At 42.9% G+C, this 23692-nt stretch overlaps 1 protein-coding gene across 11 annotated transcripts in view; it reads right to left on the bottom strand.

Moving 5' to 3' along the window:
- The window catches only part of TUT7 (terminal uridylyl transferase 7), a 70755-nt gene that overhangs the window by 25522 nt on the left and 21541 nt on the right, over positions 1–23692 (bottom strand). For 8 of the 11 annotated variants that reach the window (XM_089335923.1, XM_089335933.1, XM_089335927.1 and 5 more), the window contains 10 exons: positions 18416–18568; positions 15181–15361; positions 12667–13790; positions 11818–11968; positions 10305–10391; positions 9616–9716; positions 7356–7413; positions 1035–1138; positions 628–717; positions 156–269 (listed from right to left, as the gene is read on the bottom strand). In XM_089335923.1, coding sequence (XP_089192049.1) covers positions 156–269; positions 628–717; positions 1035–1138; positions 7356–7413; positions 9616–9716; positions 10305–10391; positions 11818–11968; positions 12667–13790; positions 15181–15361; positions 18416–18568 — 2163 coding nt within the window. Of the gene's footprint in view, positions 1–155; positions 270–627; positions 718–1034; positions 1139–7355; positions 7414–9615; positions 9717–10304; positions 10392–11817; positions 11969–12666; positions 13791–14180; positions 14344–15180; positions 15362–16198; positions 16320–18415; positions 18569–19669; positions 21535–23692 lie in introns of those variants that run through there. The other 3 variants (XM_089335943.1, XM_089335948.1, XM_089335950.1) reach the window with 3 other exon arrangements.

The raw sequence follows: 23692 nt of genomic DNA, 5'->3' as shown, positions 1-23692 counted from the left end.
TGTTAGTAAGGATCATAAACTTAATACATTGATACAAAGACTTCCAGGAAAATAGTTAAAAATTTAAATATAGAATCACAGGATCTTAGAGAAGGAAGAGGGGTCAGAGATTTCCCAGCCTTCCAGATGAGAAATATAATTTCTTTTAGTAATACCTCTTGGAGGACAGGGATGACTGGTGGATTCCTCTGCTGGAGAAAATATAGCACCATGAGAGTGTATGCATATGACGATAAGCTGCCTCTGGACGCGTCACCAATGTCACACATCTAGAGGGCAGGAAAACGAAGAACAGCGAACACCATCAGTGCTTTCTGCTGAATGTGCAGCCATTCTGTTACCACTAAAGCTAAGGTGCTTATGCTGAGGAGTACTGTAAAAGGCTAAGATATACCAATGAAACCAAATAAAACTCAGAAAACTAGTAGGCTGTTAGCCACAAACAAGGTCAGATTATCATGTAAAATTCAAGACAACAAAATATGCGGTTGGATGCCTTCCCAAACAGTTGCAGGACACATATGGCATGGAAATGTCCATTGAAAATTAAAGGCACATGCTTGCAACAAGGCTTGAAGACATAATGAAACTTCCTGATACATCACAGCAGTAAGCATGCTCACTCACCTTTGTAAATACTTTCATGGTGTAGCACAAGTATTTCACTCTGGGGTCAATGGCTGAATAAGCAGACAAAAGCCTTGTGTTATGAAGGGCCTGTTAAAAGGGAAATTACACTATAAGGCTATCAATTATGTGACAAGTTTTGAAGCTGGAATATTCTGATTCACGTTAGGCACAAGATATCTTCCACTGAAGCTTCAGTAATTTACTAGACGATACTGAAGAGTTTTACTTTACAACTGACCTCATGACTTCCCCTATGCATATAGAAAATACGGGTATTAAACAATCACTTCCTTTCAAGTAGATGTAAGATTCCCCCACCCTCCCATGGCATTATTTCAACTGACTGGACTTAGGGGATCGAGGGGTCCCATAAAACCTTATAGCAAACCAGAAAATCATCTTACCAATGTGTTATACAAACTGATATCCACTTCTAGGCCACTTCTCAAATGGAAGAACTTCACGATTGGCACCTTTGCCGTTGTAATAGGCAAGATGTTTCTCAGACCTAGGTTGGGAAATAAGATAGTATCATTAACTACAGCAGCTGGGGACTGATGGCTCCAATCTTAATGTTCCAGTATAAAATGACAGAGCCCAACTTTGGCTTATTTCACTGCAATCACTAAAACTAGCCAGGAATTCCTGTTATTAACAAACACCTAGCAAGGTTGACACTTGCTAAATACACTGATATTTTAACTGAAAGGATAAAACCAGCAGCAAATGCTCTCACTGGATAGCTTGTGTGCATTCAGGGCTGTCAAGCTGATAAACACCAACACTGAATGACTACCAGAGTCTGGACTACACCACGTGACTGTTACCTCCTCTACAGAAAACCTTGGAGGCATCATCGGCATCCTCAAAAGCCACTCACCACGGGTCTACAAGTTGTAAACGTAACAGAAAGAATCAGCTTCAATAGGATGGGGGAAACTGCTTGAGCTAGGCTTTGAAAAAGAGCAACAGGCAAAGACAGTTTATGTTGAGGGGATTTACCAGGCAAGGAAAACCACACACAAGAGGACGGATGCCTGAAACAGACTAGCATGTTTAGGGAACTCCCGCGAAATTGTGAAGGCTGTAGAGGGGACCTGATGAATTACAGGAGATGGGAAGACAAACTAGGAAGAATCCAAATGGAGAACCTATATATCCTGCTAACAATCATTTGAAGAGGCAAACAGAAGCCAATGAGGGGGCTGGTGCTGTGGTGCAGCCCTAGCCTGAAGTGCCGGCATCCCATATGGGCGCTGGTTCTAGTTCCAGCTGCTCCTCTTTTTTTTTTTCTTTTTTTTTTTTTTGACAGGCAGAGTGGACAGTGAGAGAGAGAGACAGAGAGAAAGGTCTTCCTTTTGCTGTTGGTTCACCCTCCAATGGCCGCCGCGGCCGGCGTACTGCGGCCGGCACACTGCGCTGATCCAATGGCAGGATTCAGGTACTTCTCCTGGTCTCCCATGGGGTGCAGGGCCCAAGCACTTGGGCCATCCTCCACTGCACTCCCTGGCCACAGCAGAGAGCTGGCCTGGAAGAGGGGCAACCGGGACAGAATCCAGCGCCCCAACCGGGACTAGAACCCGGTGTACCGGTGCCGCAAAGCGGAGGATTAGCCTATTGAGCCACGGCGCCGGTCCTCCTCTTCTTTTTTTAAAAAAGATTTTATTTATTTATTTGGGAGGTAGAATTACAGACAGTGAGAAGAGACAAAGAAAGAGATCTTTCTTCTGTTGGTTCACTCCCCAAATGGCTGCAATGGCTGGAGATGCGCCGATCCGAAGCCATGAGCCAGGAGCTTCTTCCCGGTCTCCCATGCTGGTGCAGGGGCCCAAGCACTTGGGCCATCTTCTACTGCTTTCCCAGGCCATAGCAGAGAGATGGATTGGAATTGGAGCAGGAGAGACTAGAACCGGCAACCATATGGGGTGCCAGCACCACAGGCCATAGCGCCAGCCCCTCAGGTGCTCCACTTCCAATCCAGCTCTCTGCTATGGCCTCGGAAAGCAGTAGATGGCCCAAGTGCTTGGGCCCCTGCACCCACATGGGAGACCTGGGAGAAGCTCCTGGCTTTGCATCGGTTCAGCTCTGGCCGTTGCAGCCATCTGCGGAGTGAACCAGTGGATGGAAGACCTCTCTCTCTGTCTCTACCTCTCTCTGTAACTCTTTCAAATAAATAAAATAAATCTTAAAAAAAAAAAAAAAAAAAAAAAAAAAAAAAAAAGAAACCAATGAACTGGTTTTAAGTTGGGAGGAATCACTTCCACATTTATTTAAACGATGACCTTGGCATTGTGTAACGGGGTATGTGAAGAGCCCTTGACAAATATTATCTCTTAAGACTTAACACCTTTCAGATGTGGAAGCAGAGACCAGGAGAACCTAACATAGGCATATACAGCTGGTAAACCATGGAGCTGGGATTCAGATTTAGAGAAGGTGATCTCTAAATTTCTACTGAATCCAGTCTAGGCCAGGCTAGGGATCACTTCACCCATTTTGGTGATTCCAAGGATGGTCAATGTCAACGGCCAAGGAGGAGGACTCCCAAGGAAAGGCAGGGAGTGGTGGTGGTTGGAGCAGAAGGGAGGCAGTACATAGGAGGAGGACTTCATTCTGGAATGTTGGAATCTGAACTTCCTTGGATAGAGTTGTGTGATGATATCTACAGGGCTGATATCACAGAACTCAGTGGGAAAAGGACAGACGACAGGGATACTCTCAGGAAGAAAGGTCTGTATGAGAGATAGATGAATTCTAACTTATACTGATGGGGAGCACAGGTAAGGAAGTTCATGTTCAGTGAGCACTTGTATATACTAGCATGTACAGTCATAACCATGTTTCAGTCAACCTTGGACCACATAGGCAACAGCGGTCACCTAGGATTACAAGGGAGTTGTAAAATCCCTATTGCCTAGTGACCATTGTGGTTCAATGCTTTACTCTCGTGTTTGTGTAAACAGACCTACTGTGCTGATAGTCATGCAATAGCAGAGTGCATTCAATTATCAACAGCACGTAATACTGTATGTGATAAGTAGCCATGTCACTTGTTTATGTACTTACTATCCTTTTTATTGTTATTTTACAGGATACCTAGTAAAACAATCATTTTGCAATACACTGGCAGCAGTCATATACCTCTTGTGTACTTATCAATCTATCGATCTGAAAGGCAGAGAGAGAGAGAGAGACAGAGAGAGATTTTCAGATTTTCCATCTGTTTATTCACTCTCCAAATACCCACAACAGCTAGGTCTGGGCCAGGCAAAAAGCCAGGAACCAAGAACTCTGCCTGGATCTCCCACATTGATGGTAGGGACCAAAGTACTTGGCCTATTATCTGCCATCTCGCTAGGCACATTAGCAGGGACTCAAACAGGATGCTGGTGTCTCAAGCAACAGCTTTCTCCAGTGCACCTCCATGTCGGACTGTCCCTACTCCCCACCCAATGTGTATGTTGACTGCATCAAGGAGGCCACATTGAGAGAGTGCTCTGTATCATCTAGGAGACCCAGAAGAAGCTCCTGGCTCCTGGCTTTGGACTGGCCCAGCCCCCGCCATTGTGGCCATTTTGGGAGTGAACCAGTAGTTGAAAGATCTCTCTCTGACTCTCCCTCTCTAACTGTGCCTTTCAAATAAATAAATAAATAAATCTTAACAACAACAAACATTACCCAATGAAATTACCCAATGACATATTTCTCATATTTTCTTTAAGTAACATCTAACTGCATTACTTTTCTCAACTGTAACTGCTAGTACTGCTATTCTCACATTATAGATGAGCTACTGAATGTATAGGATGAGACTGGTTTCCTGGTGTCACACAGCCAGCAAGTGGGGAACCAGGATTTAAAAACAGAAAGTGCTATGCTGCCATCCCTCCATAGCCATGAAAGATTGGCAGGTCTCCTCCAGGATACCAGAGTCTGCAGCTGCTCAAATTTTAGGTTTCTTTCCTCTCCCTCCCTCTCTGAATTTTACATTACTGACCATTATCACACTTGCAAGCTGTCCTCCAGGCTTGACTCAAAGCACATCATCCTGCTTCTTATTTACCATTTCAAAGGCTCCCTTTTCCAGTCGCCTTAATTTCTACCCATTAAATTAGAGTTTAGTCTTCAATTTCTCTCAAATGATCCCTTGTAATTATTTTATTCTTTGTCATTTCCTCTGTTTCTCAATCTCTTTTCAATATACCCAGCACAAACATTATTTTATTTTCATCTTCAATCTTGACTTATCCTGTATTTCCAGTATTTTTTTTTTTTTTTTTGACAGGCAGAGAGAGGGAGGGAGAGAGGGAGAGAGAAAGGACAGTGAACACATACCCCCATCCACTGGTTCAATTCTCAAATGTCCCTGATGGCTGGGTCCCAGCTGAAGCAGAGTAGGAGCCTCAGTCCAGGAAACCCAATCACTACACCCATCACCCTGTCTCCCAGATGTGCATTAGCAGGAAGGCAGAGACAGAGCAGGGTAGTGACTCCAAGCACTCTAACAGGGGATGTGGGCATCTTTTTAAAAAGATTATTTATTTACTTGAAAGGCAGAGTTCAGAGAGAGAGAGGATGAGACAGAGAGAGGTCTTCTATCTACTGGTTCACTCCTCAAATGGCCACAAGGGCCAGGGCTGGGCCATGCCAAAGCCAGGAGCCTGGAACTCCATCCAGGTCTCCCACATGGGTGGCAGGGGCCCAAGCACTTGGGACATCTTCCAGTGCCTTCCCAGGTACATTAGCAGGGAGCTGGATAGGAAGTGGAACAGCCAGAACTTGAACTCACACCCAAATGGGATGTTACCTTTGCAGGCAGCACCTTAACCCACTACGCCACAAGACCAGCCAGGGAATGTGGGTATCTTAACTGGTATCTTAACTACTAAGTTAAATGTCCATCCCTCATATTTCTGCTTGCTTGCTGTCTGTTAACTATTGGAGGTTCTACATCACGGCAAGCTGAACATATTCATACAGGTGTTCTCCGCCAACAATCCCAGACATCAACCTTATTCTTTATTTCCTATTTGTAGGGACCAAATCAAGGAAATTTTCCCTTTAGAATCATTCATGCCTTCATCCTTACACCACTGAAGTGCCTGCCCTGTTGCCAAGACTATACCTTCTCTAAGACAGGCTTACCAGCCGCCTAAAAAGATACTGTCTCACTTCGATTAGGTCCCACCCTTCCTGTCCCTCAATGGCTCCCAAACATCTGGAAACTGTGCCTTATCTCCAATATTTCCCATTGGAAACTCTTCTCCAAATTTAACAATCTCCCGTTGTGCTTCAAAATATACTATATAACACAGTATATCTTATGCTCACATCCATGCATCCTCTTAAGTGATGTCTTTCACCATCCTCTCCAAATTGCACTTTCCACCACCTGTGTTCATGGGAAGTCCATCTTTGCCACAAACCTCCCCTATGCAACTTTTCCCTCTAATCTCTCTCTCCTCAGAAGTTATTTAATACTTATCATAGCATCTGTTACTCATTTTTAAAAAGTATGCATTTATTTTTGGTTTAGTTGAAAGGCAGAGAGACAAAGACAGATGTTCCATCTGCTGATTCCACAAATTTCTACAACAGCTGAGGCCAGGCCAGCCTGAAGCCAAAATCCAGAATTCAATCCAGGTCTCCCACACGAGCAGGAAGGGATCCTGCTTGCTAGCAGGAAGCTGGAATCAAGGGTGCAGTCAAAACTCCAGCCAAGTACTCCAATATAGGATGCAGGCTTCCCAAGCAGTGTCTTAACCGCTGCAAACACTTGCCCTTTACTTACTTTGAAAACTGAAGACTTACACTGTTAAAAGCCTATAAAATTACCTTACTTGCCTAAAATCTGAAAGCTGTCAAAGGAAAGACTTATACAGTTTATTAAAAATGTTCCTACCATGTCTAAGGGCTCAACCCCAGCCACTGAGGCCATTTAGAGAGTGAACCAGCAGACGAAGATCTCTCTCTGCCTGTCCTTTTAACACTTTCAAATAAATAAATCTTAAAAAGAAAAGCAAAGAAAAAAGATACAAAGAAAAGCGGCACTCGAGGTATATGTTTGTATGTATCTATGTCCATGCTGTGAACTGAAGTCTATTCTTGACTACATCTCTTGTTCACTTTCATTTTCAGCTCTTAGCACATAAGTTTGCTGACAGTTTCACTGTTAACAGAATTTATAGTTGCCCCTGACAGCAAAAGAATGTGTTCATAGCATTGCAGCTCCATGCAGGATTTACAGAGACTACACATTTAACAGCGGTAAACACTTGAGAAATTACCCTGTTTGCTTTCTCCATTCTTTAATTAGATGAAAGAGATCAGTACAGTGACTTTTCTAGGGTCACATCTGTTTGCTGAGTAGGACACTGCAAATACAACCCCAAATCTGGATCCAGGGTGCTATTATGCTTCACACCACTGTCAGCAACTACTGCACTTTGATCTATATTATCTCAATAAGGCAAAACGATTTCCAAACCTCTTCGTCGGGTTTATGCTTTGTCTTGAAATAAAACTAAACTAGGCAAAATATGCACACAAATTATCACCAATTCCTTAGTATTTTCTCATGCTTACCTATATTAAAATTTTTTAAAGACACCGATTTTGTAAATATTGTTATATGAGCCACTATACTACTTCACTGACACTAGTAAATTCTAAGTCTGCAAAATACTAAGACAGACAAAGCTTTTCAGACAAGCCTACAGTGGTACCTGCATGTTTCCTGAGGACTCTTGCCAATTCTTCAATAGTTCTCACACAGTCCAACCCCTATGACAAAGACAACACAGCTGAGTCAGAACTGGAAGCAGGTTGCTACACTGGTTACAAATACTTTCCATTATACCTTCAGAGATAATGCAGTCAATTTAAACTCATTCTGTTTACATTTTTCCCTTTCAGTCAAGTATGAGAGTTAAAACTATCCTAAAGATGCAAAAAGCAATAAACACTCTATTTCCTAATTGCTTTTAGAAGTGCAACAAAGGTTAAAATCAGATAGGATACCTATGGACCAGAGCTTCCAGAAAAATCACAAACATGGGATCTCTATTTTTTTTTTTTTTTTTTTTGACAGGCAGAGTGGAGAGGGAGAGAGGGAGAGAGGGAGAGAGGGAGAGAGAGAGAGAGAGAGAAAGGTCTTCCTTTGCCATTGGTTCACCCTCCAATGGCTGCCGCGACCGGCGCACTGCGGTCGGCGCATCACGCTGATCTGAAGCCAGGAGCCAGGTCCTTCTCCTGGTCTCCCATGGGGTGCAGGGCCCAAGGACTTGGGCCATCCTCCACTGCACTCCCTGGCCACAGCAGAGAGCTGGCCTGGAAGAGGGGCAACCGGGACAGAATCTGGCGCCCCGACCGGGACTAGAACCCGGTGTGCCAGTGCCGCAAGGCAGAGTATTAACCTAGTGAGCCGCGGCGCCGGCCTTGTTTGTTTTGACAGGCAAAGTTAGACAGTGAGAGAGAGAGAGAAAGGTCTTCCTTCTGCTGGTTCACCCCCAAATGGCCGCTACAGCCAGCTTGCTGCGCCGATCCGAAGCCAGTGGCCTATTGAGCCGCGGTGCCGGCCAGGATCTCTATTTTTTTTTTTTTTCCCCCTCTTCATAATTAGAATAGTCAGAATGTCCTATTTGCCAAAACATGTTAAGAGGCAGCTTCTGGGTCTCATCTTCTTCATTCGAGTAGATCTTCATTATATGTTTAGTCATAGCTGACAAATTGCCATGGCAACTGGTCAGTTGTTATCTTCTCAAGGGACCAGCCAAAATTATAATGCACAAGATTAAAGTCATACAATATGAAGACTATTTTAAAAACATTTAGGCCAACTTTACCAACATGCACCCTTGGGCTGGTTATTTTACATTCAATGTGTCTCGGAACACATTTGAAATTTAACTTTTAGCTATGCAAAACTAGCTCACAGGCCTTGTAAGAAAATCGACCTTAAGGACGTATAATAGGGTTCTTTCATTTGGTAGACTCAATCTGGCTTATCCACTTTATTCACCAAATTCGGGCCAGATCACTTTTGGCTATTTTCTCAAATCAGACAAATCTTCAAAGTGCAGAGAACTGAAACTAAGAGATAAAAATGTCTTGAACCACAGCAGCACCCGTCATCTGGACATGCAGTATTTGGACTGCATTAAAAAGTATGGACTCTTGGCCAGCACCGCGGCTCACTAGGCTAATCCTCTGCCTGCGGCACCAGCACCCTGGGTTCTAGTCCTGGTCGGGGCGCCAGATTCTGTTCCGGTTGCTCCTCTTCCAGTCTAGCTCTCTGCTGTGGCCCGGGAGTGCAGTGGAGGATGGCCTATGTGCTTGGGCCCTGCACCCGCATGGGAGAGCAGGAAGAAGCACCTGGCTCCTGGCTTCGGATCAGAGCAGCATGCCGGCCGTAGTGGCCATTTAGGGGGTGAACCAACGAAAGGGAAGACCTTTCTCTCTGTCTCTCTCTCACTGTCTAACCCTGCCTGTCAAAAAAAAAAAAAAAAAAAAAGAGTATGTACTCAAAACTTCTCAGACTTTATATTATCTACCAGACTATATGTTTAGGTATACTAATGGGACCACATTTCTCTCACATCCAGGTCTCTGGACTGTAAAGTTAGTAGCACTTATCATTTACCAGATGGCCTGCCTGGAGGAAAAACTTTATAGATAACCTTTTGTGGGTGTGTCCATCCACATCATCCTAGCGGCCAGGCCAATGGACACTGCAGAAGAACACTGGCCTGCGAAGGATCCCTAGATGTCTGACATCCTCATGGTATCACAGGTTCAAAGTTACAAGCCTTTCCAATCTTCACAATCACCTCTACACTTCACACTGTCTCTGGACAGAGGTGCGGCAAATGGCACGCAGCACATGGTATGCCCTGATAAATTTGGAAAACACCAAGCTGTACTCTTAGTCAAGATTGGCTGCACCACATTGTTGTAGTAAATGCAAGTTTTATGTGTGCACTGTACCTCAGCAGTTTCGTGTCCGTTAATTGTCATACAGACATCAAGGTCACTCTGTTTGAATCCAAATCCATTTTTGGAGGAGCCAAACAAGCTCAATTTAGTTCCTGTTAGGAATATATGAAAAGTAATAACCAATTATCTAAGTACATTTAATTTTATGATCAAAATGGCCCTCTTATGAATCAAAAACACCCAGTTGGTAACTGCCCTAATTAATTATGTTTTCTGATGAGCCAGTCACGTATTCCAAAGTTTCTCTCCCAAGGTTTTATATTTGAGTAAATACAAGCTGTATATGGGATAGATTACCAAGTATCGTTTTATTCTTAAGTGCAGGGAACATTTCAAAGAAAACGTAGATCATCTCAAGACATTTAACAATATATGATTACTACTTTCTATTTAAATAAATTCACTTTTTAGAGATGAACTTTGACTGTAATCGTAACACTATAGGAAATTCAGTTGTATCTACTGGGCTAACTCTACACGGTCCAGGTTTTTCCTGTTGACAAATGAGGGTCTGACAGACCAAGGACAGTCTTAGGTAAATCACAAAACATGTGAATAGGACTCCCACCATCATTACAGAATTATGCTATCACTCTCAAAATTAACATGCTTTTACACATTTACTCATTCAGGATGGTTCATGCCATCTTTCTTCTCTTAAAGACAAAGTAAGTATTTACCTGGAAAGTCCTGTCTTATGAAACTCTCTAGATTTTGCCGAATATGCTCACGAGCTTGATCTTCTAAAATAGTTGGAGAAAAATCCTCTGTGTAAAACAAATTACACATGTTGAAAAAAAGACTGCTGACACACTGTTTGAAAACACTGAAAAATTTATGTTTTTTAAAAATAAAAAGTTACCAGCTCAAAAAACCCTCAATCTTTGTATCTTCTCATTAGAGAGCATTAGCAATGTAAAATTTGAAATGCCATTTCTAAAAGGAGTCGATCACCAAGAACTGCTCTTAAAATGGAAACTAATTTGAACAGGGGGGCTGTACCTGGGTCTCAGGGACCTCAGAGATCTAGAAAGGGCCAATCAGGGAATCTTCCCAGAGTGTGAATCTCTTGGGAGCATTTATGTGTATTTTTTTCCCCAAGGAGAACCAGTTTTGCTTCTGTTTTTTCATAGTTCATAACCTCCAAAATGTTTCTGAGAAAAGTCACTGGTTAAGAACAAGTCTCCCGTGCTGTGGCACACTAGGTTAATCCCCCGCTTTCGTGCAGGCAGTCCATATGGACGCCGGTTCAAGTCCTGGCTGCTCCCCTCCTGACTCAGCTCTCCACTATAGCCTGGGAAAGCAGAAGATGGCCCAATGCTTGGGCCCCTGCACCTGCGTGGGAGACCCGGAAGGAGTTCCTGGATCTTGGCTCCAGATAGGCTCAGCTCCAGCTGTTGCAGCCGTTTGGAGAGTGAACAAGTAGATGGAAGACCTCTCTGTCTCTCCCTCTCACTGTCTGTAATTCTACCTCTCAAATAAATAAAATCTTTAAAAATTAAAAATAATTTTGGCATATATGAACATCTCAAGATGCAGCAACTATGATACATTAAGTTCTTCCATTCTAAGCAGTTGAATGAAGCTTAGAATTCAAATTTAGAGTTAAATGTTTTCCCATTGTAGAACTTTCAAATCCCTCATATCAATGCATCCTTAAACTGGTATTCTTTTAAGGGCTCCTATGTAGGCCATTAATTAGCATAAATTAAAACAGTCTACACTCAAATTTTAGAAATCTTGGATTATTAAGTTAATAAGCTTCTTTACCATAACATTTCTCATCACTTCTTTATGTTAACAGGTCCGGGAAATCTGTGAGGTAGATTCACTGCCCGTAACGAAGGGAGTAGTGAGGAAAGTTACTCCTTACTTAGTCCAGAACACTCCCGGATGTTCCATACTATTAACCACACACAGACAAACATCTCAAGGGACATCAGGTGGGACGCTCTTGTTTGGTACTCTATTCTTAAGACTTAAAAAGCCTCATTCCTCTCCTTCCCTTAGCTTTAATAATTATTAATTGTGTATCCCAAAAGGGACAGCCATGACATAGAACACAGTTGAAACAGCAGAGAATCAAAAGATTTAGTCCTTAGAAGAGATCAGAGTTAACATGATAGTCATTCCAACCACTCCTAAGTAAATTCATTTCAGTATGACAAATCCAAAGAAATGTGAATAACTTACTGTAGCACTGGATGCAAACTTGATCCAAGATATCTGAGAACTTGGGTGTCAGCGGCGGCAGAGGTTCCAGCGGGATTCTCTTGAAGTCTTCAGGACAGGCTTTCTTGAGATGGCCCTCCCGTCTGCATAGGCCGCACACTGCTGTGGGGGACTGCAGACATAGAGCAAAGCAAAACATGGCTTAAGTACAGCGTAGGCTGGGTGTCTGGCCTAGCAGTTAAGACGGCAATATACATCAGGGGCTGAATGAGTTTCATTTCCAGCCCCAACTCCTGACAAACTTCCTGTCAATGCAAACCCCGTAAGGTACTTGTGGGGGGGGGGGAGGATGGTCCTGCCTTCCCTGTAGAAGACTTGGTTTGCATCCCTTGTTCCTAACTTTATAACTTTAGCTGTAGACCATACACTCAGGATGTGAATCCAGTAGAAGGGAGCACACACTCTCTGTCTGTTATGTTATGTCTCTTTGCCTCTTACATAAGTAAATAGAAATGGAAAAAAAAAAAAAAAAGAGTATTTGCCAAATAAAGGGGTCTGGAATATTTTCTTTGGAAATACACAATATACTTTGCACTTTCCCAAGAGATGAAATACAATGTGTACCTATTCCAAATTATCTAAGAGATGAGGAGATCATTATGGTATCCACGGGAGCAAAGTATTTTCCCTTCCTCCTATACAATCTCTTTCGGTCTAAAAAAGGGAAGTGGATCAAGTGGATGTATAAAATGCAAGATTAACTTGCTAACTGCAACCAAAGCAGCTAGTACTGTTCCAGTATACAAAAATGGCATGCATTAAAAAACTGCTTAGTCTCCTTAGTCTACGCTGAGTAGTGGCACTGCTTACCTTGCCTTTGGTGAAGATAAGTTTGCTAAATTCATAAAAGAAATTAAACTGATCCACAGGTGAATTTTCCTCACATACAACTTCTTCTTTAAGAGAGATTTTATTAAGTTCCATGAGTAGAGCTCCATCGACATGTTTTCCACATTCTTTCAGGTCCTCATACTTAGTAGGTTCACCTAATTCATAATCTTCTTCAGACAGGGCATCCTCATCCCCTGATCCAGTGTAGGTGTTATCTAGCTCATCTTCATTAGTAATGTCATCCTTGCCTTTCCTTCGGGTAATGGAGAGCCTGGGTTCTTGTTCTTCCTCATCTTCCTCTTCCTCCTCTTCTTCCTCTTCCTCCTCCTCCTCCTCCTCAGAACAGGTGATTTCCAATGTCTGGCCCTGGACTGAAGGGGCAAAGTGGTTTAGGGAGTCTTCTAGTTCATCAGCACCTTCTACGCTTTCTTCATCAGCATTAGCCTTGCCATATAAAGCAGTGAATCTGTCATCCTCTTTAGCGGCAGGATCCTGAAGGCCTTCAAAATCCAAAGAAACGTCCGTCTCACTGCATGTTCTGCCATAGCTGACGAGCTCTCTGTGCTTGCTATCGCTGAAGGCCTGGTCATGGGTGCTCACAGCATGCCGGCTCTCCCTTCCCATTTTCTCTTTCCTGTTTTTACTTTCTGTTTCTTGATGGTACACGTTAAGATCCTCAGAGTCATCACCATTGAGCTCTGCCTGGACACAGTTTGAGTTTTCCGGGTGGACCCTGATCTGTACATTTCCCATCTCCTCAGCTGGTGGACTTCCAAAGCCTTCGCCAGTCTCTTTATGAGTGCAAGAAAGCACCTGCGCCGTGCAAGTATTTGCAGCTGAACTGGTAGTAGCACCGGGACCTTGAGCCAAAACTGAGTTTTTGCATTTATCATCTTTAGTTTGTACATCTGAATCATGATTGACTACTTCTTTAGAATGTTCTGAAATACATGCAACTGGGCTCAGAGGCTTAGGAAGGTTGGACTTAATTTTGTGTGGAAGAGCAAAATATTTATACGTTGTTCTTAAACAATGAAGTATATATTCAAACACGGGCTGATTATTTAACGTTCTTGCCACATTTCTTTTAACAGAGTAAGGATCTGTAACAACAACAACAACAACAATCCATGATTTTATACATTTCTATTTCATGTTTTAAAAATCAGCCTGCTCTACATAAAAACAGACCACAAATAAACAACAGTAAGTTATCACGTTTCTTATATGCTTTTTACAAAAAACTGGGAGCAAGGTCTGAGAAGATACAGTTTAAGAATAAAAAGCAATGTTTTCTGAGACATCTGCTCTCTAAAGAGCCCATTCTGTTCAGAACCAGAACCCATTCCCTATTCACTCTGCGGCTACAGGGACAGAAAAGATGTCGCCAGTGTGGCTCTCATGTTTTTGGGAAGTCTGGTTTTCCCGACAGGCTCTGCTGCTGAGTGCTCTGCCTCCCCACTCAGCCAGGCCCTGAGGATGGTAGAGCTTACCTCCACTCTTCTGCCCTGGGAAGCCCCATCACTGAATTGGCTGGACTGAATTTCAGGGGCGAGAGGGAGGCACCAGGAGGATACACCACTTCTCTCAATCTTTTCTCCTCCCCTAGAACTCCAGCAGGTTAGGCAATTGGCCAGAAGAGCTGAGCCAGAGAAACTGCAGGGGAGGGTTTAAAAATGTGAGATCCCCGTAACTGCACACAGAATTTATGCAAAATGCAAAAAAACCCTCTTATGCAACATAAAGCTTGAAAAAAATCAAGCAAAAATCAGATTTCCATTTAGGAAGTTCTCTAAATTACTTCAAGGAGGAGAATTAAGATTTCTGGAGGGGGTTTCGACCTCCTGACTTTGCAAAACAGAGAAGAGCTAGTCTACTCAGAGGCCCTACAGGGCATGGCAGTGTTGTCTCTGATAGGGTGGCTTCAGTTAAATAAGCCTTTGCAAAAAAAAAAAAAAAAAAAAAGTGTTTTTCTGAGGAAGCGCTAAATGTTTCTGTAGATATCTCAAGCATAACTATCTGTTCCCTCTACCAGAGAGGTAATCCTACCGAGGACATAATTTTTCATGACAGGAGAAAAAGTATTTTCCTCATCTTTGCAAAACTAAACAACAACCCACAGAAAGACTGAATTAACACATCTATAAGTGAACAGTAAGGAGGAAAGGGAGACTCACATATTACTGGGAAAAATGCAAGGGTTTAAGATGTCAAGCCATTGACAAAGAAAGCGAGGACTTAGCCAGCCATTATACCACAAGTAATTCAGCTGTATCATTTCAATACTTGAAAAACCCAGGTGAATGAACTCTTTGGTCTCCTGTAATGACCCCACACAACACATGCAAGATTCTAGCTATTCATTTCACCTTTGAGGGTCAGGGCCTACCTTACAAGTAGGTGCCGAAAAAGAGACTGAAATAAAAAGCATGCTGTTAGACTGACACCTTAAAAAAGGGGGGAGGGGAAAGAATGGGGTTAAAGTTGAGATACCTTCAATGGCAATGCGCTTTTTGGGCCAATCCTTTGATTCCCGAGATATAGATTCTTTGACACGAATACTAATCACTAAATCGGCCAAATTAAATTCTAAAGCATAGAATCGCAGCAATTCCACCCAGAGCTGCCCAACTGGTACTGAAGGCTGGTGTTTTACATCAAATGTTAATGACACCTATTAATAGCAGAAAACAGAGATTAACTCAGATGTCAGCACAATCTGAAATAGAGTTCATTCAAACATCAAATCAGTAAATCTGAACAACCTCAGCAAAGATACGAATTTGATAGTCTATCTAGATAAATCAAACCCCAGGTTCTATTTCGCTTGTGGGATCATGGCATCATTTCACTGCACTCCTGGGATTAGAATACCTTCAAATCTAACTGGCATCAAAAAAACAGACAGGTTAGTTTTATTTAAACATATGGCATTCAATTTTGAAATCTTAGTAACAGGTGGAGAAGTCTGTGCATAGGCTGCTAATCCCTCAGCTCCACTGTTGCAGAAGGCGCCCTTTCAGGTATACACACACAGAGATGGACAGTGGCTAAAGTCATCGAGAATAGGAAACAGTCCTTCTACTGCCTTGATGAAACCACATAAGCACAATGGATGTACCAGTGGGAATTAATTTTAAAGTCAAAGAACTCTTGACACCAGAAATTTGATGCTAGTTTTAGTCATAGACTTCTGACATTTGAACATACTGGCTATAATATATTAGGAAGTATAGAGGACTTAGGATAGGGAAAAAAGTCAGTGGGGCGGGGGGCTTCAAATAATGATTCTGTCACTTCACAGCTCTTAACTGCTCTGTGACTTTGCTTCTAGTCTCAGACTGGCAGCACAGCACAGTGGCTAAGAGAACTGGCTTTGGAACTTTTTTGGACAAGCTTAGGTCTGACTCCACAATCTGCCATGTATTAGCTGTGCATGGTCTTGGTCAAGGTCTGCCGGCTACCTAAGCCCTGGTTTCCTCATCTGACAAATGGGGATAACAGTACCCACCTCAGAGGGTTGTTGGGAGGACTGAGTGACATAGTGTCTGTAAAGTGCTTAGCACAGTGCCTGGCACACAGTGTTCAAAAAATGGCCGCTACCATTATCTGCAGAGTAGGGCTGATACCACCTATAACACAGGATAGTCATGAGGATCACATCAGAGACAAGGGAAAGCATCCGGCAGACTTGGCTGCTCTGCATATTCTTTCAGTTAGGTACAGTCTTGGTAAGCACAAGAAATCCAGATAGCATTGAAACATAATGTCACAACTCTAAGATGCTTTTCAGAGATCAGATAGTGCAACTCTCATAGGTCACAAGAGAAGGAACCGGAGCCCTGAGAGTTCTCATGACATGGCGGGAGTGCACACTGCTCGTCAGCAGCATCTTCTGATCCAGGTACGGTGACTTCTCACCACCACACTCAACTTCCACAGTGTCTAGGGCTCACTGAATTTCAGAAGTGGCAGCATGTTAACCTCTCCGAATAGCACAAAAATAAAACATTAAGTGGTTTTAGCAATAGCTTTTCTTTCATATTATTTCCATAATTCACACAAAAAAAGGTCTTCCTCTATGGTCTACAAATTTGTCTGTGATCACGCTTTGTCATGTCAAGCTTTAAAGTAAGTGGTATGGTAATTCATTAATCACTAAATCTCCACTACAAAGGTTCTGTCAAATAAGATAAAGATGGATTTACAAGGCAGAACTGTTTGAAAATGGAAGTCATCTTGGTCCCAAACACCATAGTCTAGGACACAAAGAAAACCTCCAGAAATTCAAAGCTTTATGAAATTTCACTTCTTTATCACACAGTAGTTTTCAGTGTTACAAAGGATTTTTAAGCATCTCACTTAGGTGAAGCCTCACTTGGGTTAAGCTACTGTCTGCAGTGCCAGCATCCCATATGGGTGCCAGTTCAAGTCCTGGCTTCTCTACTTCTGATTCAGCTCCCTGCTAATTTGCCTGAGAAAGCTGTGGAAGACGGCCCATATACTTGGGCCCCTACACCCATGCGGCAGACCTGGATGAAACTCCTGGCTTCAGCCTGGCCCAGCTCCAGTTGCGGCCATTTGGGGAGTGAACCAGCAGATGGAAAACCTCTCTTTCCCTCTCTGTTAACACTGACTTCCAAATAAATCAATCTTTGGGGGGAAAAGATCTTTAATAATGTAGACAACAGGTACTTAAAACTTTTTTGGCAAAATACTTAGTTTTTTCAGATAAAATTAGAATGGTGGCTAACATTCACTGAGTGCTTACCACATGCTTGGCACTGAGTTAAGCATTCTGTAAATCAATTACCCCATGAGCAGGTACCAAGATTATCACCATTTGCAGGAAGGAAACTGGGGCACAGAAAGATTAAGTAACTTGCCCAAGGACACACAGCTAGGAAGTGGGAAGTTGAGATAAATTTCATATATTCTGGCTTCACAGCCTGTGCTCTCGGACACGACTGGAGCCCCAGATACAAAGCAGATAACATGCTGTTGTTCTGCTGGCGCCACCTCCCTTCTTCCCCCACCCTCCCAGTGCTCAAGGATTCTAGAAAATATAAAATTCACCACTATCTCCTTACTTTCGGCAGGGACTGAAGGAGTGACATGACTTGCTTGTTTGTACAGAGCTGGGATTAGAATGCTGGTCTCAAAGGCTATTTTGTAGATATTGTTGTCATTTTACTCCAAGTACTTATGGGAAGGTCTTGGGGCCCGGTATTACAAACCAACTTGGAACAGAATCTTATTACTAGCATAATTACGTTGTACAGACAGCTGTTTTAAGTTCTAATGGCAATATTTTCCTTGTGCATAAATTCCCCTGCCCCCACACAAGAGTATGAGGCCAGTACATGAACGCATGTTCTTATTCACTGTTATTTTAGTAATTTAAAATGAACTAGCTTTCTACCTATTCAAATTTCACATCATGTAAGATCTAAGCACTTTGAGGAAAAAAAGCAGATTTATCTTTGAACTCTTTTGCAAAGACTCTAGACCCAGAAGATACCACATAAATAACCGAGGGTTTAATGACCTGTATTTTACACCTTTTCTCACTATTTGTTCAACAGACTGAACAGACTACAACAGGAAGCTATGAAATAAAGTTAAGGAAAGAAGAAAGGAAGACTAACTGAATGTGAATTCTGCTATAGACAAATGAAAAAAAAAAACAAAAAACAGACAGTAAAACTAGAAATGGGAGAGAACAGACCTGTCCCCTCCTGACCGGCATCTCTTTGGCTGCATCTTCTTTTGTTGTGTTTGCATCCCCTGAGGCATTATCCGTGTATTCCCAGATCACAGTGTCTTTCTCAATGTCTTTAAGGTTGAAGTTTCCTAATTTGTTTAATGAGAATCCTTCAATCTAAGAAAAATTAGACACAAACTATTACAAGGTAGAAACAGGTACATAACAAAGTGCAGTATCTTGGAGGCATGAAGAGTTACCATACACATAGTTCATTGAAAACACAAAAGAGAACAATTTATAGGGAGGCTAGTGCTGTGGCGCAGTGGGGTAAGCTGCCGTCTGCAGGACTGACATCCCATATGGGATGTTCAAGTCCTGGCTGCTCCATTACCAATGCAGCTCCACTGCCTGGGAAAGCAGTGGAAGATGGCCCAAGTGCTTGGGCCCCTGAACCCACATAGGAGCCCAGAGGAAGCTCCTGGTTCCTCGCTTTGGCCTGACCCAGCCCCAGCCGTTGAGGCCATTTAGGGTGTGAACCAGCGGATGGAAGACCTCTCTCTCTCTTCCTCTTTGTTAACTCTGCCTTTCAAATAAATTGTTAAAAACAACAACAATTTTTAGATTATCTCATCTGTAAATGAAGAAAAAATTTCTTCTGATAGAAAAGACAAAGCTTCTATTTGCTGAAGAAATGGTGACTTTGATCAGCAATTCTTTAGTGACTATCCTAGGAGAAGGCAGCATGGTCCAGTTGCTAGACCCTGAGTTCTGGAGGAAAACTGTCAGGGCCCAGTCTCCGCTCCAGAATGTTCTAACTCAGATCCGGAGGAATGCATTCACTTTTTTCAGGTCTCGGGTTCCTGTGAAAAGGCACCACACCACAACTTCCACCATCAGACAGTTGTGAAATACCTGCTTGTAGTGTTTGAGGGCTCTTTACAAAGTTTGAGGGCAATGGATATTATGAGAACTTTGCATTAATTAAATTCTGGGGGGGAGCTCAAGTAATCTCAAACTACCTTGTTATAACAAATCTGATCTAGTTTGAAAAGAGGCCCTATTGAAGTAACATGAATTCTGATAAAACTGAAGAACAAACAACTAATTTATGGTGAAGCTTGGGTGGAAGAAAGGAGAAGTTACTGATGCCTTATAAAAAGTTTATGAGAACACTGCCAACTCCCTCAACCCCTACCACATCAACAGTTTACAGACAACTGGTTTTAAGAAATGAGATGGTGCTGAAAATAAAGCCTGCAGCAGCAGAACACCTACATCAACTGCAAGGAAAATGTTCATCTTGTTTGTGTCTAATTGAAGACTGATGATTAACAGCAGAACAGTGGCCAACAGCATACACTTCTGATGGTTCAGCTTACACAAGTCTCACTGGAAAACTAAAGTGGAGCCAGCTTTGTGCTTGATGGGTGCCAAAACTGTGGTGCTCAGATCAGCTACAGACGAGAGCAGAGCTTTCAACAGAAATTTTAAACAAGTGGAATCAAGATTGGGAAGCATTTATGCAAAGAACAGTAACACCAGATGAAACACAGCCTTACCATACAATATGATCCTGAAGACAGAGTACCCCTGAAGCCATGCTAACAAGGTGCAAGTGTGGAAGGGGTCCAGTCAAAGGGAAAGCGGACTGGTCAAGAGCAAAGGTCATGGCAACGGTCTCTGGTATGCTTAGGACATTCTGGTTGTTGACTTTCTCGATGGCCAAGCAATGATAATATCTGCTTTTGTGGAGAGAGTGTTTGGACAAAGAGAGCTAAAGCTTTGGCAGAAAAGTGTCTGGGAAAGATTCACCAGGGTCATTCTCTGCCGCAAGGCTGACACTGTCGATCAAACACAGTTTGGCTGTGCTCATTCTCCCTACTGTTGGCCTACTGCCTATTTTACTGACTTTGGTTCCATCTGTGTTTCCTTTCTTCCACTTACTGCTGGTTTAGTTTGTTCTATGATTTCTAGCTTCTTGAGGTGAGACTTCAGGTCACTGATTTTAGACCTTTCTTCTTTAGTTTTAAGTTTTATATTTTTCCATCCATTTACTTTCAATCTACCTGTCTTTACATTTTTACTCTTTCTTCTAGACTGCACACAGTTAAGTCTTACTTTTTTTTTTTTTTTTTAAAAGCATTTATTTATCTGAGAGAGTTCGGGGTAGGGGTGGGGGGATCTTCCATTCTCTGGTTCACTCCCTAAATGGTCTCAATGGCTAGATATGGGCTGATCCAAACCAAGAGCTTCTTCCTTGTCTCCCACAAGGGTGCAAGAGCCCAGGTACTTGGGCCATCTTTCGCTGCTTTCCCAGGCACATTAATAGGAAGCAGCTGAGACTCAAAACTGCACCCATTTGGGATGGCGACAGCTTAACCCACTCTGCCACAGAGCCAGCCTCTTGCTTTTTTTATTTAATCTGATGATCTATGCTGCTTAATGTGGATTTTAGTCCATTAATATTTAAGATAATTGTTGCGAGCTGGCATTGTGGCATAGCAGGTTAAGCCACCATCTGCAGTGCAGTCCCAACTGCTCCACTTCTGATTCAGCTCCCTGCTAATGTCCTTGGGAGAGCAGCAGAGGACAGCCCGAGTGCATGGGCCCCTGCACTCACATGGGCGAGCTGGAAGAAGCTTCTGGCACCTCCTCTCCTTTTCACCCCCAACCCACATGATACACGAAGGCCATAGAGGGTGGAGCTAGACATTTCCCTTCCCCTAGGTAGATCAGGTACTAGTAAAACCCAAGACACTTTAGAATGTAGTCAGAGTTCCCCTGAGGACAGGCTTTTCTTAAGAACAGAATCCTCCAGGCCAGCACTCTGGTGCAGTGGGTTAAAGCCCTGGCCTGAAGCACCAGCATTCCATATGGGTGCCATTTCAAGACTCGCTGCTCCACTTCCTGTCCAGCTCTCTGCTATGGCCTGGGAAAGCAGTGGAAGACACCCCAGGTATTGGGCCCCTGCACCTGTGTGGGGGACATGGAAGAAGCTCCTGGCTTCAGATCCAACTGTTGCGGCCAACTGGGGAGTGAACCAGTGGATGAAGACCTTTCTCTCTCTCTATCTGCCTCTCCTTCTCTGTGTAACGCTGATTTCCAAATAAATAAATCTTGAAAAAAAAAAAAAAAAAAAAAGGAACAGAATCCTCTAGGAGCTAGTAAAAACGGCTCCTTTTCCTAAGATTGACAAAAATATTAGGAGGACCCTCCTAGAATGAAAATTTTTAACTTTTGGGCATTCCCAGTTGAGTCTGGAAACCTGCCAACTACACGAAGCTTCAATGCTGGTACTGGCTCCACTGGCACGATTCTGCTCCAGGGCTTCTGTGCTGGTAAGCTGGGAGTCATTTATTCACCTCTTCTCCAACTGCGGGCAACGTCTGCCCTGTAATCCTAATTGTGCACTGGATCTCAAAACAAGTATTGATTTTCAGTCTGTTAGTTCTTTTCTTGTCTTGACATGAGATGACAACTTCAAACTGGACTGGTTCAGAAGTTAGCCAGACATGCTGAGCTGTACACAGAATTTTGGGATCCATTTCTTTGAACCTTTCCTTTCTGTCTCCCTAACCCCTATTATTTTCTGGTAGTCCTGGTCCTCCGGCCAGGAAGAGGATTGGTCTATCTGCAAAGCTGCTTTGAGGGGGTAGAGCCACCAAGAAATAGCAAGCTCCATCTACATTGGAGACTTGCTCCAAGTGTGGTCTGCCTGCATTTGTTCAGTCTCCAGATATTCATGTAGTTTCTGCCAGAGTTGATAACTCTGCACAGAGGGATCACCAGATTAGTGGTTCACACCCCAGTATCATAAGTGGAAGGCTGACTTTCTACTAATATTTGTTTTCCCACCTTGTTTTAGAAGCTTCGCATTCATTATCTCATTCAAAGTTCAGAATGATATTAAGGCTGATATTAATTAACTGGCTCAAGGTCACAGGATGCAAGTGGAAAAATCTCAATGAATTCCAGTGCTATTTGGCATCCCTACAGTATAAATTGTTTCATAAGGATTAAGTTTATACAACACAAAGGAAGGCAGATTACAAATGATATCTATTAGAACCTAGTAAAACATTGCTGTATGGGATAAAAGATGCTGAGAAATCAGACATAAGCTTGTTCCTAATTTCAACTCATGATGATTACCTTCAAACACATTAAGATCTAGTGACGGGGCCAGCTCTGTAGTACAGTGCTTGAGGCCACCACCTGTGGTGCTGGCATCCCATATGGTGCCAGTTCAAGTCCCACACGCTCCATTTCCAATCCACCTCCCTAATGTGGCTGGAAAAGTAGTGGAAGATGGTCTCAATGTTTGGGCCCCTGCACCCATGTGGGAGAGCCAGATGAAGCTCCTGGCATCTGGCTTCTTGCTTCAGCCTAGCCCAGCCCTGGCCACTGCAGTCATTTGGGGTGTGAACTGGGGGATGGAAAGTCGATCTCTCTCTCTCCCTCTCTCTTTCCGTCTCTGCCTCTCCATAACTCTACCTTTTGAGTAAGTAAATAATCTTAAAAACAAAAAAACTAGTGACAATAAAGTGGGGATTTTGACTGGGAGTCAAGAAGCTGAAGGATAGACTCCAACATAAAAAAGATGTTTTGGGACAGAATGGTCCTGAGACAGATCAGAGCCCCAAAGCACCATACACTACTCTTCTAGCTTTGTTCAACTTTGTAATCCCCTCAGGACCTAGCACAATGACTTGTGCACACAGAAATTTAAAGACTGACTGAATTAACAGTTTAGATACTGTCACACACATACTTGTAATTATGAAGTTTTCATTAGATTTCCTGTAGAAATAATGTATGTAAATGATGTGGCACACGCAATAATTCCTTTCCCCTCACTGCTTCATATTTTTGAGTAGGTTACTGGCAGAAACCAGTAAGCCAATGCCTGACTAGTCAAAAACATGGAAAACTGCAGATCATTTTGGTTCAAGCAGTATAGCTCGCCTTATCTGATCAGCAGAATCCAGTCCACTGTTTCAGCACTTTGCTGCTTTTTATCATTAAAAAGTTTGAAAAGTCCAATGATATCATAAAAATCAAATTAGAGATTTTTCATTAGTACTGCAAAGGAAATATGCAGTGGTCATAGGAAAGGGTATTCCTACTGCTCTTATAAAAAATTCCCAGGGGAATCGCACTGCCAGATAGGAAACCCCTTTGTTCCTGCAGTCTCATGTCCATGACCTGTGACTGGTTAGACAAGACCAGGACACGTGAAAGGCAGATCTTACGCAGTAACACAGCGGTGAGCAAGGCAACACACGCAACCTGCCCCAA

Source organism: Oryctolagus cuniculus, chromosome 1, assembly GCF_051225735.1.
Source record: "Oryctolagus cuniculus isolate XC-2025 breed Fujian yellow rabbit chromosome 1, ASM5122573v1, whole genome shotgun sequence".
NCBI classification, from domain to species: Eukaryota; Metazoa; Chordata; class Mammalia; order Lagomorpha; family Leporidae; genus Oryctolagus; species Oryctolagus cuniculus.
This window is presented reverse-complemented; position numbering and strand designations above follow the sequence as displayed.